Below are 16,138 nucleotides of genomic sequence, written 5' to 3'. Positions count from 1 at the left end.
CGACAAGCAAATAACGAAGAACGATAAAGGAAAACACAGCGAAGACTCAAGATTTAACGTGGAAAACCCCTTCGAACACAGAAGGGGAAAAACCACGGACGCCAGCCAGTAAATACTTCATTATATTGGGGAGTATTTACAAACACCGGTGCTTATCTTATAATTTGATAAACCCTAGCCGGCGGCTTACAAGAAGTATATATAGGCGGTGGCATTGATCCATACCGGCTTTGGCCCAAGCCTACCGGTGATGCTTCAGCCCAAGATTACCGGCGACGGGCCTCGCTCCGCTCGTTAGAAGTTAGTCTCCCTTTAGTATATGAATTTGGATCACAATATAACAGAAAGAACCTACTGTCTCGAGATCAAGTATAAGACATTAGCTTATGGTGTTGATGAAGCGATATGGGTAGATTCTACTCAAGAAACTTGGTGCGAGTCAGCACCATACACCCATTGTTTGGTGTGATGACCTAGGGGCTAGTTACCTCACGACGGATCTAGTCCTCCATGCTCGTACCAAGCACATCGATATCGATTTTCATTTTGTGCGAGAGTGTGTTGCTGAAGGTGCATTGGAGGTGAGGTTTATCTCTTCTAATGATCAACTAGCCGATGTATTTATTAAACCAGCCACACGGTAGATGTTAGACCGATCTAAAGCCCAATCTAAATGCCGTATGTAGTAGTTTAGATTGAAAGGATGTGTTAAGATAATTCTTGGTAAACCGTACCATTTGTACATATGTAAAACTTGTAACCTTTACATGTCGTATATATAAACAGAAGAGAGGTGGAGGTCGTTGCCTACCACAAATAGACACGTCATATTTAAGTTTCAAACTTATCATACACAAATAGACACGTCATTTCTAAGTGCAAGCATTTTTTTAGAATTTTATTTTTTTAAAAAATACTATGATTTCCGTGCATAAAAAGACAACGCCCGTCCTCCATCACATGAGCCCATTCTTTCACATACGCCCTCCCGTTGTCCCGTGGGTTGGGTTGGGCCTCCTATTTATAGCCTCTGCCTTTGCCACAATCCGCCGTCTGAGCACAGTGACCAGCGAGCGATTTAGCGCCACCAGCAGCAAGCGAAACGAGCTAGCTCCTCGTCTCGTCATGAACGCCGACGCCTCGTCCTCACCGCCTCAGCCGCTGCGCATCGTCGTCGTCCCGTTTCTCGCCTTCGGCCACCTGCTCCCGTACCTGGAGCTCACCGAGCGGCTGGCGTTGCGCGGCCACCGCGTGTCCTATGTCTCCACACCGCGCAACCTGGCCCGCCTCCCGCCGGTGCGCCCGGCCGCGGCGCCTCGCGTGGACTTCGTCGAGCTCCCGTTTCCGCGCGTCGACGGCCTCCCAGACGGCGCCGAGTCCACCCATGACGTACCGGACGAGGACCGGGAGCTCCACTGGAAGGCCTTCGACGGCCTGGCCGCGCCCTTCGCGGAGTTCATGGCCGCCGCTTGCGCCGACGAGGCCACGAGGCCTCACTGGATCATCGGCGACTCCTTCCACCACTGGGCCGCCGCAGCCGCCCTCGAGCACAAGGTTCGTTCCCTATGATAACATGCTAATAGCTAATGTATTGTGAAATGCCTCGTGTACCCCATGGGAGTTAGTGTCACTTTCAGTTGGGAAGGTTGTTTGCTTCTATGTGCAACAATTGGTCCGAGTGCTTTTGCAGCGTATCACTGGTTTCAGCGCCCAGTATTTGGCCTGTGCCACAATCTCCTTTGCAGATAACAACTTTCCCTCGAAATTCAGTTTATTTCTTCCCAGCCACCAGCGCACCTGCTTTTAAAAAATTCAAAGAAAGTATCATTTAAAAGTTTCGGAAAAATTTAACATAATTTTTTGGATGTACATATTATATTGATACTTACTCGTGCAAATTCTCAAGTGAAACTATGACTATGCGTGGCCTACACGGAAAATAGAAAATTGAAATTTGTATTTCTTTGAACAGTACTACAAATTAATCCAATCATTGTAATTTCATTTGCACATTTTGTCTTGTTTATGTAGATCACATAGAACTTTTTTTTCTTGAGAATTGGCACGAGTAAGTATCAAGATAATATATACATGTAAAAATTTATTTCATTTTTTTAAAACTTGTAAATAACATTTTTTTGTGAGTTCTGAATAAACAGGTACGCCTAGGCTCATGTTCCACTAGCTATTGCCAACTACATGTACATAAAAAGATGTTGTAATTTTATTTAAATTTAGATATATCTAGATACTATCTACTTTATAAATACATCCAAATTTTAGATAAATCTGTGACAAACTTTTATGGGCGTAGGGAATACTGTGATGACAAAGATAGCTTTCCATGCATGCATATCTCACTGGGTTCTGCCTGGCCTTCTTGATCACCGCAGGTGCCATTTGCGGTGCTTCTCCCGACCGCCGCCCTGCTGGCCTCCCTGCCCGGTCGCCCGCCGTCGGAGCCCGCTGCGCCTGGACTTGAACAGCCGCGGTACGAGCGGGAGGGGACGGCGCAGGTCATCACCAACCATAGCGCCTCGGCTATGTCCACCATCCAGCGCTGCATCTTGACACAAGAGAGGTGCACTGTAGCGGCCATCCGGAGCTGCGTCGAGTGGGAGCCAGAGACGTTCCCGCTGGTGCCGACGGTCATCGGCAAGCCGGTCCTTCCCCTCGGCCTTCTGCCGCCGTCACCCGAGGGAGCCCGCCGTGCCGCCAGTGAGAACAGAGAGCACGCCACCGTGCGCTGGCTGGACGCTCAGCCGCCCAAATCGGTGCTATACGTGGCGCTGGGGAGCGAGGTGCCGCTGAGCGGCAAGCAGGTGCACGAGATTGCTACCGGACTGGAGCTCGCCGGGACAAACTTTCTCTGGGCCCTGAGGAAGCCCAGAGGCGCCTCCGACCTCGACGCCGACATGCTTCCTCCCGGCTTCCAGGACCGCACTCACGGCCAGGGGCTGGTGACCACGGGGTGGGTTCCCCAGATGAGCATACTGGCGCATGGCGCTCTTGGCGGGTTCCTGACGCACTGCGGCCGGAACTCGCTCATCGAGAGCCTCCTGTTCGGGCACCCTCTCGTCATGCTGCCAATCTTCGGCGACCAAGGGCCGAACGCGCGCCAAATGGAGAGGAAGAAGGTAGGATTGCAGGTGGCGAGGAATGAGAACGATGGGGCGTTCGACCGCCATGACGTCTCGAGCGCGGTCCAGGCTGTCATGCTGGAGGGAGAAACCAGGACCGCCTTCGTAGCAGGTGCAGCCAAGATGCAGGAGGTTGTAGCTAACACGGACCTCCATGATGGGTACATCGACAAATTTGTAGAGCAGCTGAGATCTTACACCGCTGCAAGTGCAAACTGATCACAAATTCACTACCGTTACTTTACTTCACCAATGAGGAAAAACTATATGTGTTACACAGTAAGGATTTGTTTGTGCAGTTGAGTTACATTCCTCTTTTTTGCTTCCTTTTTTACAATGTACATGTTTCTCCTTTTTGGTACGTATGGCTGAAGTATGTTTTGGCAAAAAAAAAAAGTTTTTGCAAAAGGACCCTCTCATTAAGAGAAATATCGAATAGTACAAAGCAGCTCGACAAAAAAGAAAATTACAAGAAACTTTGAGATGCCCGTTCGTCTTCAACCTCCAGACCGAGTCGTTGGCGCTCCGCCGCTCCAGCTCCTCCCTGAGTAGGCCTGATGTTGTTGGTTATGGACGAGAAGTCATTGAACGGGTCAAGAAGACTACATTCCTAACATAGACGAAGAAGAAGGAATAATCACCGATGAAGCTCCATTACAATCCGAAGATCCCCCATCCAGAAGAAGTTCTCAAGAACCACACCATTCCCAAAAGCTTCTTGATGTCGCCGCCAAGATGGGGTTGAAGCATTGATTGCTGAATTTTTACTAGTGATTGTTGCATTTTTAAAAATTTAAAATTTGGCTAATGGATTGAAGAATGGCTTCCTCAAGGAAACATCGAGCAAGATTTGTATATGATGCAACCCGATGGTTTTGTGGATCCTAAGGATGTTGGTAAAGTGTGCAAACTTTAGCCTTCCATCAATAGAATGAAGCAAGTGTCCTGGAGTTGGAAGCTTAGATTTGACGAGGTAATCAAAGCATTTGAATTTGTCCAAAATTTCTTTGAACCTCGTATCTATAAGAAAATGAGTGGGAGTTCGTTAGCTTTTCTAATATTGTATGTGGATGATACACTGCTTATAGGAAATGATATAGAACTTTTCGAAAGCGTGAAAGGAAGTTTGAATAAAGTTCTTCATTTGATTGCATACTCTAAATCTTTGTCAACCATATCTTAGCACACGAGTCTATCATGATGCCTAATTAGAGCCATATCTTGAATTCTTCTCTTGAAATCAGACTCTCAAGATCTTGATCATCCATTGCTTAACGCATAAGCTAGAGCATGGCAAAATCGAGTTCCGTACAAGAACTCCATCTTTATTTTTTCTTCTTGATTCTATCATATCATTCTCTTTAAATGGATGATCTTAATGCCAATACGCAAGGTACATCTTTATCTTCATGTCATATGTACTTGAATCCAACACATGATCTTCAAGTAATGCCTATGGAATTTTCCATCAAATAAAACTCACCGAAAACATTAGTTCATAGGAATTATCATCAATTACCAAAACCACACACAGTGGCAATGTACACGCGCACATGAAGGCTTGTACCTCGTCATAGGCCGCTAAGCACCTGATTGTTGACCCCTATGCATAAAAGGTGATCCCAACCTCCAAAAAGGGGTTGGATCCTGAAGCAAATGGGGGCTAAGGGGGGGGAGAGAGAGAGAGTCTTCTCGCCGTAGTTCTTTGGAAGATCAAGAACAAGCTTGTCAAGCTCTCCTCGGCATGTGGGACCTTAGCTCGCAAGAGCGGCTAGGATCTGGGTAAACTTGTCGTGTGTTTGCCGTGCTTGTGTGTGATTGTTTGTATCGCCCTGTCACCTCTCGTCGAACCGAAAAGGGTATGGTCTCAACCCCGGTGTCCGCGAACGGACCCACACTATCCGGTTATCGCTGTTGTGCAAGATTGAGTTTTTGAGGCGCAATGTACGCCATCATCGGTGAGTCCAAGATGGTGCCTTTCTCAGGACCGACCAAGTCCCTCCATCGACTTGTAAACCTCCTTTATGGCATCAAGGGTGGATGGTCCGTCGAGAAGGGAAGTTCAGTGGGAGTCATAGGTTTTCGGGGGTGACCGTCGAGATGCGATGATATTCCTCAGTTTAGGATAGGTTCTTCTACTTTGTAGTTGTAATGTTGGTGGTGGCTGTATTCGGACTAGCCTGATGTGAATTGAAGTTCGTATTGCGCTTGTTGTTCGCATATGGTTCTAGTCGTCTTGTACTTAAAACCCAGCATTCTATGGAAATATGGTACACCTCAGCATACTCTCCAAAGAAAAGGTATTGATTGTGTAATTGGGTGAAGGCAGTAGCTACTTAACAACAGATGTAATTGGGTGAAGCACAGTGACATTATTTATGTCTATTGCACACAATTTTGACTGGTAGTACGAAGCACGTACATACAAGGAAATACATAGCACCCACACACAGTTACGAGACTTCTACTAGCTAGTACTAGCAGTATTTATTCAACCATGGAACTCAGCTCGATCGAGCATCTTGTCCCGTTAATTCGTCATCATGCATGCGGCGTATCCACGAACGCGTCGCCCGTGCATCTTCGATCGAGTCTCCTGCCTGCCGCTTACGGTATCCTGCCATGCATGCGTACAAATGTGCCATGAGAATTAGCGATCGAGCTGACGATCGGTGCAAATCTGTGGTGTAATGGAATCGATCAGGCGCGCTTACTTGCCGCAGTCGGTGTGGGGGCTGACGGGGATGGAGACGCCGAGCTTGCAGCGCGCCGGAAGCTGCCGCGCGCGGTCCGGGAGCACGCCGAACGACGGGCCGGACTCCTCCAGGCACCTGCAGAGCGCGCGGCGCGCCCCGGCCGTGCCCGCCATCCTCCGCAGCGCCTGCGCGCCGCGGCAGCAGCTCTCGCTCGGCCCCGCCGCGCCGGCGTCCGCGCCCACCAGGAACGACCCACACGGGATCAGCGCGCTCACCGCGTCACCGCACGACACCTCGGCCGCCGCCGACGCCATGGCCACCGTGAGGAGGAGGATCGTCGCCACGATGGCGATGGCATTGCCCCTACGTGTGGTAGGCGCCATTGTGCTGTACGCTATGCTCAAAAGGCCCTCAGTGGAACGTAACGATGAGTGAGGTCAGACAAGGCTGTGCCCGTTGTATATAGGGGAAGGGGGTCAAGAAGGTTGGTGGCGCACCTGAATGCGCCATGCCGCTCGCGGCGTGCTCGTTACCGCTTCGGGTGCCCTTATCGTAACCGCTCCGCGGACGCTTGTTAAACTGGACGCCCTCATCGAGCAGAAGGCGCTCGCCGGCCTACTCAATGCGCCGCACGGTGCCGGTGCGACGCCCTCCTTGGTTTAATTCGCCTGCCAGGGTATTTCAGCAATTTTTTCAAACCTTGTGTACTTCTCTTGTATTTCAGCGAGTAAGCTTGAAGATTAGAGGTGATTTAGTGTTCGGCCCAATTCTCTATCATCTTCTTCTTAAATACTCTTTCTTAAAAATACATTAATATACGAAAGATTTTTTAATCCGGACAAAAAACGAAAGAATTTATGAAGATATCTCGAAATTATCTGGATCAAATCCAAAAAGATAAACAGGCTATTCAAAAAAATTCGGGATTCGGAATAATCCCCTCAAATCCTTTAAACAAGACCCTGGACTTTCCGGGCTTTCGCTAGCTGCCCCTTAGGTGCTGTGCGACTCGACCCGTGCAGTGCTGTAGCTAGCGCGTTAAGTATCCCGCCTGGGGATCCCTGGGATTGGCTTTGGGCCTTTCCTGCGCAGCTTAGGTGGAAGGCGAAGAAGGCCTTGCCTCTCTTCTGGCCAACTTAGCCCAAAAACAATCTGCTCTACTTCTGATATGCGAGACATCCTATTTGCCACTCTATTATATTTTTTCTTTTTTATTTGGTTGTCCAATTTTCCTTTCTTCATTTTCTCCTTACATTTTTTCTTTTCTTTTCTTTATGTTTTCTTTTATTACTATTATTTTGTTTTTTTAATATTCATGTTGTGAAAACAATGTTCTTGGTTTTCGAAAAACTGTGGCAAGGTTTGAAAACAATTCAGGGTATTCGACAAAGAGTTCAAGAGGTTCCAAAATTGTATACTCACGGATTGTAAAAAATTTCACCAGTTACAAAACAAAACATGAGTGTTTGAAAAATATTCATAGGTTTAAATACATTGTGTACACATATTCCAAACAATAAAAAACTGTTCATGAAGTTCCACAAATATTCACGGATTTGACATGTATATTATATTTTCTTTTTGCAATAAAAAGTTACACTATTAAACTAAACCATAAATTCAATAGAGAAATGTGGTAAAAAAACTCAGGATTTACCAAACAAATAAATATTATTATGTCGCACTTTGTGCAGCCCATGAAGAAAATTTCTAGGATTTTGCTCGCTCTAGGCTCTCTCTCTCTCTATCGTCGAGAGGTGGTGAGACCATAGATCTATGTTGAGCTGCAATTTTTGTTTTTATCCTCCACGAAACATGCTCTCGCCTCGTTATATTAATGTAGTAGCCACATGGTAAAACTGCTGGGGCATTAGCACAAGCATACCCAAAAGAAAGAAAATAAAAAGAAAATTGACAAATCCAGATCAACGAAAACGAAGATGTTCCACAACCGCTGTGTCCTCCGGATAATTCCCACCATACTCCTAGCACTCTCCTAGCACTCTAGTGCGCCGCGTACCAAGCGGCACCTTCAAGAAGGAATGCAACAACAACAACGGTGTTGCTCGGACTGGTCCTAGTACGTGTCAGGGTAAGGGAGGAGGGCTTCACCCAACGCCTAGCAAGGAAGGGTGGCGCATGCGGGCGTCACCGTGTTGGTGTCGGATAGATCGACAGAGATTTCTCCTGACCCTCGCAACCCTACCCAGACGCTCCATTATGTTCCACAAACTCACCGTCCACCACAGCCTTAGAAGCAAATTAAAAAAAACTTCTTAAGACCCACACAAATTAAAAAGGAAAACAACTCTAGATGTGTGATACGTATTCCAGAAAAAACAACAAAATCAACTCACACAAAAGCCTACAAAATACAAAGTCACTCTAGTCACTGCACTCAAAATAATAAAGTTCAACTCCATTGCATGCATGTATAATGTAGAAAAATAATGGAGCCGTACAATGAATAAAGTCTTTAGACCATAGGGGGCAATATCCAATAGCAGCCGGACAAAAGCGAAAACAAAAAAAAACAGCCCATAGTTGGCCCATTCCCCCCTTCCTCTCTCTATACTGTGAACGGTAGTTGAGAGTCCCCTCCTTTCCTCCGGGCCGATCCTGACCCCTCTCCGGTGGCTCTGCCGGCCGGAGATGGCGACGGAAAGGCGTCGGCGTAGATGTAGGTTGTAGTAGTAGTCCCGTAGTGGAGTCTTGGAGTAGGTCACCAGCTCTCTCTCACCAGATCTGGTGCATCATGTTGTTGGGCGGTGCGGCGGCGTGGCTCTGGTGGCGAGGGCGGTGGCTGCGGTGCAGCTTTGACGCAGGCATCTCGGCGAATAAGGTGGGTTGGAGCTTGTGCTTCTCGGCGTGCTGGCGCCACATCAGGAAGCAGATCGGGGTGGCTCGCCGCTCGCGTCCATGGTGGGCGCCCATCGGAGTTACTGCGACGAGCTCGGTCAATAAGCGCTTCCTCCAGCTGCTGCATCTTCTTCTCCTTGGTGTCCTCTTGGCCGGCCGTGGCGGCGAGGGGCAGGGCACCGACGGAGGTAAGGAGTTGGTGGCGGCTGGCAAATCATTTGCTGCTACTTCGAGCTTTAATACGGTGGCCAAGGACTGGTCATCGACTTTGTTTGGCCTTGATCTTGGAGTTCATCAGCGGAGGACCGATGCCGGTGGCCATCGCCGCCCTGCCTCTGCACCTTATGGTCGAAAGGCGACCCTCCTCTCCATCTCCTTCCCAGAGACCAAGCAGTCCGAGGGGAAGGCCTTCTGCTCCAGCCACGACGCCGGACCAAGTGGTTCGTCCCCGGCGCCGGTGTCTCTTCTGTGGTGGAGCAATGCATCGACGACCTTCAGGCGCGGAGATGACAAGGAAGGACCTGATTGCTTTTCCTAAAATCTTTCTAGGATCCTTTCTGTGTAATTTCTGTCCTTATCCAGAAATCCCCTGTTCTATGGGGGTTTTCTGCAAAATGTACTCTCCGCCTCGGTAATACTAGCAGCTTCTAGGGTCTTTGGACCCTTTCCTGTTAAAAAAAAAAACAGCCCAAAAGAGATGCGGGCCTGTTACATCATGTACAGGCAGTCAGCCACACAGACAAAAAAAAAGTTAGTTTAGGCGCACAAGCATCTGTACAACATATCTAACGCTTATAAAGCTAACTAAGAATTTACAAGTTCTCAGCTAGCTGAGGTCATGTACAATAGATGACATTAGCCTTCTCTTTGAGCTGCTATGTAGAATTTTTGCTGATTTGAAGGAAATAAAGAAAGAAAGGCTCCCTTCTTTTTTTTTTGCGAATAAAGGCTCCCTTCTCTTAGCAAAGATACGACCCCTTAGAAAATAAGAGAAGATGAATTTCACCATTGTATTACATCTCTTCTGTTAGGAACATGATATTCTATCAAAATCTAGTTAATTCTAAGAAATAATGCATTCTACACGTTACAACTATTGCATTCTCGAGATGATGTGAAAGTCTAAGACAATTTATGCATTTTCTACCGCTATACATGCCCTGAGAACTAGCAAAAAATCTATCGCCTGCCGGGACATCTGGATACCGAAAGATTCTTGCCTTCGTGTTCGCTCCCAGGCCCCGACCACAAGCCATCATCGTCGAAACCGCTTTATTCCCTAGCCATCTTCTCGCATGCCGTTGCCAGCCAAACTCATCGTGGGCATCCAATTCCCCCGTCTGACCAGCAACCATCATCTTTCTCTCTGTCTCCCATATCCAATGGTTCGTGCACGCGCTGCATTGCTACTTAGCCTCACATGAGAATCGGATCCATCGAGCCGCGGTGAACCGAGTGCGATCAGGCGCAATGAGGATCATGGTGCGGACGCTGCGCGGGGACCGGGTGGCGCTGGACGTGGACGGCGCGACGACGACGGTGGCGCAGGCCAAGGGCATGGTCATGGCCCTGGAGCGCGTCCCGGTGGCCATGCAGCGGCTCTTCTTCGCCGGCTGCCACCTCGACGACGACAACCGCACGCTCACCGGCTACGGCGTCCAGCACGGCTCTGTCCTCTTCCTCGGCCTTCGCCTTCGCGCCGCCGACACCACCCCGTGTCAGTACGTGCGCGTTGCTCTGTCAAGAATAACTTCCAATTCCGGCAAGCAGAGTCGCATGACAAGTTCAGCTGACACGATCGGTCCATGTGCTCTGCCTGCGCGGCAGGGAAGAGATGCAAAGGTTGCAGGTGCCGGCAGGATCCATGGCCGTGAAGCATGAACTGCATCAGCAGCAGGTGCAGGTGCATCATGGCCATGGCCACGACGGTGGCGAGGTGCTCGACAAGGCCAAGCCCAGGAAGCCGGTCTCGCGGCGCGCGCTCCGGAAAATCCTCTCGAGGCTGCACGTGGACACGTGGACGAGGCAGCACGACGCCAAGCTGCTCGACCTGCTGCAGCGCCGCACTGCGGGGCACGGCGGCGAACGGAGGAGGAGCGTGGGCGACCTGACCGGGGAGGACTGGTCGGCCATCCGCGTCGAGCTGAACTCTGCCACGGGGTCCGCGTTCCCCGTGGAGGAGCTGCAGCGGCGGGTGGGCGACTTCCGGCGCGAGCTAGAGGCCGTGGGCCGCATCAAGAGCCACCCGCGGTTCGGTTACGATCCGCGCCGCCGTGTCGTCGTCGCCGAGGAAGACGACTGGAGGCGCTACACGCTGGTACGCGCTAGCTGCATCGATCCATCCGTCGTGATCCGTATGTTTCCTGTGCTTCGTAGCTGATGTGTCATCTTGATCTGTTTCCTTCACGGCGGTTTCAGGAAAATCCTGAGGCGGCGGTGTACGAGGGGAGGAGCCCGCATCTGGGTCGCCTCCGAGCAATTTTCGCCGGAGACGGGCACGCCGGAGCAAGCCGGGAGTCGCGGCCGAAGAGATACCTGAGCAAGTTGCTTCGGAATTTTGGGCTTCGATGTAAGCTGTAGAAGTGCAGAGCCACCGTTCATCTCACACTTCACACTTGTAACCCTGACCTTGTACAACGTGGACTAAAATGGTTTACCGATCTATTGCGTGAAGTTTTAAATAATATAAATAGTCATTTCAGTAGTCTATGTTAGGGTTTTGGTAGCCGTTTTCTTGTTGAATTTCCTTAATGGAGATGACATTATCTGGAATAAGTGATCTTCGGCCTTTCGTTCGACGATGAGATCTCCTTCATGGCAACAATGATGATGTTGAAAGATTATAATTATCTAGGTATGGGTATTAAGATCTTACTTCGTTAGTTTGATTTTTGATCATGGTTGTTGCGAGAAAGATTATCCTCACAGTTTTTGTCCCGGTTGCTACTTCCTCGACAATGGTGATTCGTACTCTTGGCTCTCCATCGATATAGACATGGCTGATCGGTTGTTATTCCCTGACATACTGGTGTCGGTACTCTTGCCGATTTTGATTGACTATTTTAATGGTTGTGTAGTTGCACGCGACCTTGGCATTGCGGCTCAAATTAAAATTATTAGAGAACATTCGTTGGTATTTACATGTATATGGTTTGTTATATATCTTCGGCTACCTTCAGCAAAGTACAAGATTGTGTCTTGGAAGAAAAAGAGTTCAAGACCTCAAAGATTTGCTACTATCTTTTAAACTTTATTTTGTAATCGTTGGAGATAACTCGTGTATCTCTACCATGTTCAATTTGTTATTATTAGGAATATATGTGGTATTGATGGTAAAAAAAACATGCATCTCTAGACGAAAGCCTAAAATTAAACTCTATATCTCGCTGAGTATTCTAGAGTTTTATAATTTTGTGTAGTTAAATGGTCGACGACAATAGGGAGCTTCTATATTTAACTCCCTTTCTGTGCGATTTTCAAACATTTACCACATATATATGAAACTATTTGCGTGGCATAAGATCAATCATTCAAATTGAACAACTAGCAACTACTTAACAATACATTACAATTAGTTTCAAATCTCGAACGCATTAAATTCAAACATGTATATAGATTATCAAAAGGCGCCAAATCTATCAAGTTTGACAAAAAAACACAACATAGCAACCATCACCGCCATTACCAAATAGCAACCATCACCACCTCCAACTACTACTTGCTCGCCACCATCACCGCCACCTCGGCTACCATCACCACCATCGTTACCACAGCGAGAGGCCATTGATTGGGCCATGATCTTGGCACAAGAGAACTCCCAATATTCCCTAGCCGTTGCATCCATGGAGTTTGGGTTCATGAACATGATAGAGCGCTCAGCCTCGTCGAACTCAAGTACAAACCTTTGCTCTTCCATCTTCTTCTCATTTGCCAATATTTGCTCTTGTAGTGCAATCCTTCGTTCTTCCTTCAGCTGACAACTTGGACCGCCACTTCTCATCCTCCAACACATTGAGCTCAGACCACCTTGCGGCCTTGTCCTTTTTGCTTTACCACAAGACCATCAATCTCGTCCACCTCCACTTCAGCATTCATCTAAACCTCTTGGTCATCATCTTCTTCAGCCCCCTCCTCGTTAGCCTCTTACAATTCATCCCCAAAGGTGTAGTGGACATCACCGATTCCTTGCAGATGTGAGGAATCTAATTGGGACATGAACTTGGCGACCCTGATCTCATTCTCACTACAATCATCACAAAGAACTAGTTTAACCGTTATGCATCGATCTGCGATGGCCGACATGCCCAAAAATTATGTTTTACCTTGCTTGTGGCATTTCATCGATCACCTTATGATCGATGACTCGGACACGATCTAGGGCAGCCATCTTGCGAGCTACTGGACGCGAGGTAGTTTCCTTGCAAGTTGTAGGCCTCGGCGGAGCCGTCGGTGTCGATCCCGGAGCCTTCCTCTTCTTCTTGTTGCCCCCCCCCCCCCCCCCCCCCCCCCGCGCGCGCCTCAGTAAGAGCCTTCTTGGCCTTCGTCGGCTTTTGCGACCGCGAACCGCTGAGGAACAACAATAGGGACACGAGAGCCTCCTTCACCGATGTTGAAGAGGCTTTTCCACCCTTGACATCGGATTTGGCCGACGCCCGCACCACGTTTGTGTTCCCCATCAACTTCCGTAGCAAATACTGTGGCGCATGGGTCAATTCCAGCGGCGTCAATCCGACAGGGAACTCGGGTGGAGTTGCAGACGCGTCTTGCGGTTCCACCCCGTCTTGTGGAGAGGCGAACGGTGCCACCAGCGATGATTCTAGGACGGAGTCTCGGGCGGAGCGGTGAGAAAAGGTGGAAGGAAAAATTTGCTCGGTCGAGTTGGTGCCGATCATAAGTGAGAGAGTGGAGCCAAATTTTATGGGGAGCTCTCAAATGTTTGCTCCGCTAGGTGCGTCATAGATGACAAAAGTTCAAATTTTGCTCCTCTAACCGTTTTTAAGAGTTCGGCTAGAGATGCTCAACGTGTGTTACGCAAACTTCTACTCCCCATCTTTGTACTTGCTTTTGTTTGCGAAAATTCTGCCAATCTATTAATAATCATCAACGGTACTATAAAAAGATTAAAAAATTATAAAAATTATAAAAAGGTATTTGGACGACCTAGCGACAACTACAAACACTAGCGCAAGTTGAAGGCACACTGCCGTCCTTGCCCCTGCATCACCGGAGCCGGGCAAAACTTGTCGTAGTAAAGCTTCTTGTAGTACTCACACGAGAAGCCATCGTGCTAAGCCTGCAAAGGACCTTCGCACTAGAGCAATAACCATCTTCAATGATGACAACCATAGATCAAAAGAGACTGAACTAAAACCACATCCACCAACCGGATCTCGTGAAATTCGCTGGACACACGACTCCACGCGCCCTCCGTCGGCGCTAGATGCACCACCAAAGCACCGATAGAGCGGGAAAGATCTTATTCTAACTTCGAGATGTAGCCGCGCCTTTACCATCTCGAAAAACACACTGTAAAAAACCTTAAACAAAGAAGGAAAAGCCTCCGGCCAGCGAGGAGGCGTGATTGTGAGGCCGTCACCATTAATGCAACGAGTTTCGAGAGATGCATAGAAAAAATGCACATGTATATTATTAGCCACGATTATGAAAATCTTCTATATCTAAATAGGAAGCCCCCACTACAAGTAATTCTCTCAACATGCAGCTATGACACCTCATCTTTGTGCCACCTCAACCCACTACCAATTTTTCCTGACTTGACAGCCTTCCACATCATCTCACCCAGCCACATCATAATCTTTTTTCCCTGCGTGAAAATATATTGGAAGGCAGCCTTTTCCTCTCCATTGGCCCAGGGATATCAAATCGTCTGAATTAATTTGATCTCTTCGTCTTCTTCATGTGTCATCACTTCTGTAAAACTGCTCATTGTGGCAGTAACATAGGTAGTAACATCACACATCTCAAGGCATTTTGGTGACATGACATGCTAATAAATGAAGAAAGAGAGTGAGGTGGTAACTAGCTATGTTACCATAACATTACACACCTCAAGGCAAGATGAGTCTACAACATAATAAATGATATAATGCATAATACAACATACTACCTCCGATTGAAGGAATAAGACACCCTCGTTTTACGTGATTTTTGTTTGACTAAAAATTACTTCAAATATATAAAAATTGTTTGTATGAAATTAGTATCATTAGAAAGGAGAGGGCGTTTTTGCTCTCGGGCTCAAATGAGCTCTTTTTCTGCACCACATGTTTGGTCTTCAAGTCTGTGCCATGTCAACTTGCAATAACTATGGCATGCCAGCTGCTAACGATTCTCAGAAAAACGTGTGGAGCATATAAGTTGGAATGGCTGTTGCAGAATCGTAGGTCTGAAAACTGCAGGCTGCTATCCACTCGTACCACCAACCTCCACAGAAATGAACGGTCCACAAAACATGCTCATCTGAGCCCGGGATCAGATTAGCATTTTCGCATTAGAAAGTGCTTTTCAATACGAATCCAACGATACTAATTACATTTGCTAGAAATCAGACGTTTGATTTTTATTATGTCTCAGTCACCTAATTAACGGTTAGATTTGACGTTAAAATTTGTGCAACCTGTTGCCATTTTGGCTGGCACATTCCCTACGCGTGCGAGTCTACGCAGATTCTGTTTGTTGTGGGCTGCTCCGTCTGCTCCGTTGTGGGCTTTTTGATTTGTTTCTTGCCGTGCCTGGTAGCATGTGGGCATTTTGTATTTTGTTTTTGGCTTTGTTGTTCCTTTTTTTTGTGCGTAGCGAGCTACTGTCCTTCGAAAAAAGGTGTGGATCAAATGATCGGCTGACATATAACCAGTTACATATGAATTATAACTGAGTAATTTTGAGTTGCGTGTGACTTCCAACTATAGCGACACATGGGTTGCAACTAAGAAAAATGTCCATAAACGTTGGATAACATCGTAGTTCGTGCTAGACTAGGGAGTTAGATATTGGTTGTAATCGAGATTTTATCAGTTTTATATGGGTTGCAACTGATTTTTTTGCAGTTGCATGTGGGTTGCGACTGATATTTTGTAGTTCCACACTGGTTGCAACTGAGAATTTTTCCAATCGCACGTGGGTTGTAATTGGGACTTTTTCAGTTGCATTGGGGTTGCAACTACGATTTTCCTAATTGCATTTGGGTTGCAACGAAATTTTCCTAGTTGCATATGGGGTATAACTAAGATATTTGCAGTTGCACATTTGTTAAACTTGAGATGTTTCCAGTTCTATATGGGTCGCAACTGAGATTTTATGTTGGTTGCAACTGAGTTTTTTCCAATTGCACGTGGGGTGCAACCACGATTTTTTGGTCGCACGTGCGTTGCAACCGAACTTTTTCGGTCGCATGTGGGTTGCAAGCTACACAAATGGTGCAAT

General features: G+C 47.6%; 3 protein-coding genes across 3 annotated transcripts; 2 read left to right on the top strand and 1 right to left on the bottom strand.

The window, feature by feature from the left end:
* Nucleotides 1-992: 992 nt before the first annotated feature.
* On the top strand, nucleotides 993-3,460 carry LOC127292217 (UDP-glycosyltransferase 91D2). Its single transcript, XM_051321570.2, has 2 exons — nucleotides 993-1,554; nucleotides 2,394-3,460. Exons 1-2 carry the CDS (start codon nucleotides 1,126-1,128, stop codon nucleotides 3,357-3,359), a joined length of 1,395 nt encoding a protein of 464 aa, XP_051177530.1. The 5' UTR covers nucleotides 993-1,125; the 3' UTR covers nucleotides 3,360-3,460.
* A 2,029-nt stretch (nucleotides 3,461-5,489) lies between these two features.
* Nucleotides 5,490-6,280, bottom strand: LOC127348309 (non-specific lipid-transfer protein A). Its single transcript, XM_051374377.1, has 2 exons — nucleotides 5,855-6,280; nucleotides 5,490-5,757 (listed from the first exon to the last, which is right to left on the bottom strand). Exons 1-2 carry the CDS (start codon nucleotides 6,217-6,219, stop codon nucleotides 5,748-5,750), a joined length of 375 nt encoding a protein of 124 aa, XP_051230337.1. The 5' UTR covers nucleotides 6,220-6,280; the 3' UTR covers nucleotides 5,490-5,747.
* Nucleotides 6,281-9,987: 3,707 nt separating this feature from the next.
* Nucleotides 9,988-11,402, top strand: LOC127292216 (uncharacterized). Its single transcript, XM_051321569.2, has 3 exons — nucleotides 9,988-10,416; nucleotides 10,523-11,012; nucleotides 11,114-11,402. Exons 1-3 carry the CDS (start codon nucleotides 10,166-10,168, stop codon nucleotides 11,273-11,275), a joined length of 903 nt encoding a protein of 300 aa, XP_051177529.1. The 5' UTR covers nucleotides 9,988-10,165; the 3' UTR covers nucleotides 11,276-11,402.
* Nucleotides 11,403-16,138: the final 4,736 nt, after the last annotated feature.

Source organism: Lolium perenne, chromosome 4, assembly GCF_019359855.2.
Source record: "Lolium perenne isolate Kyuss_39 chromosome 4, Kyuss_2.0, whole genome shotgun sequence".
Lineage (NCBI taxonomy): Eukaryota > Viridiplantae > Streptophyta > Magnoliopsida > Poales > Poaceae > Lolium > Lolium perenne.
Note: the sequence above shows the minus strand (reverse complement) of the source record. Positions and strands in the feature narration are given on the sequence as shown.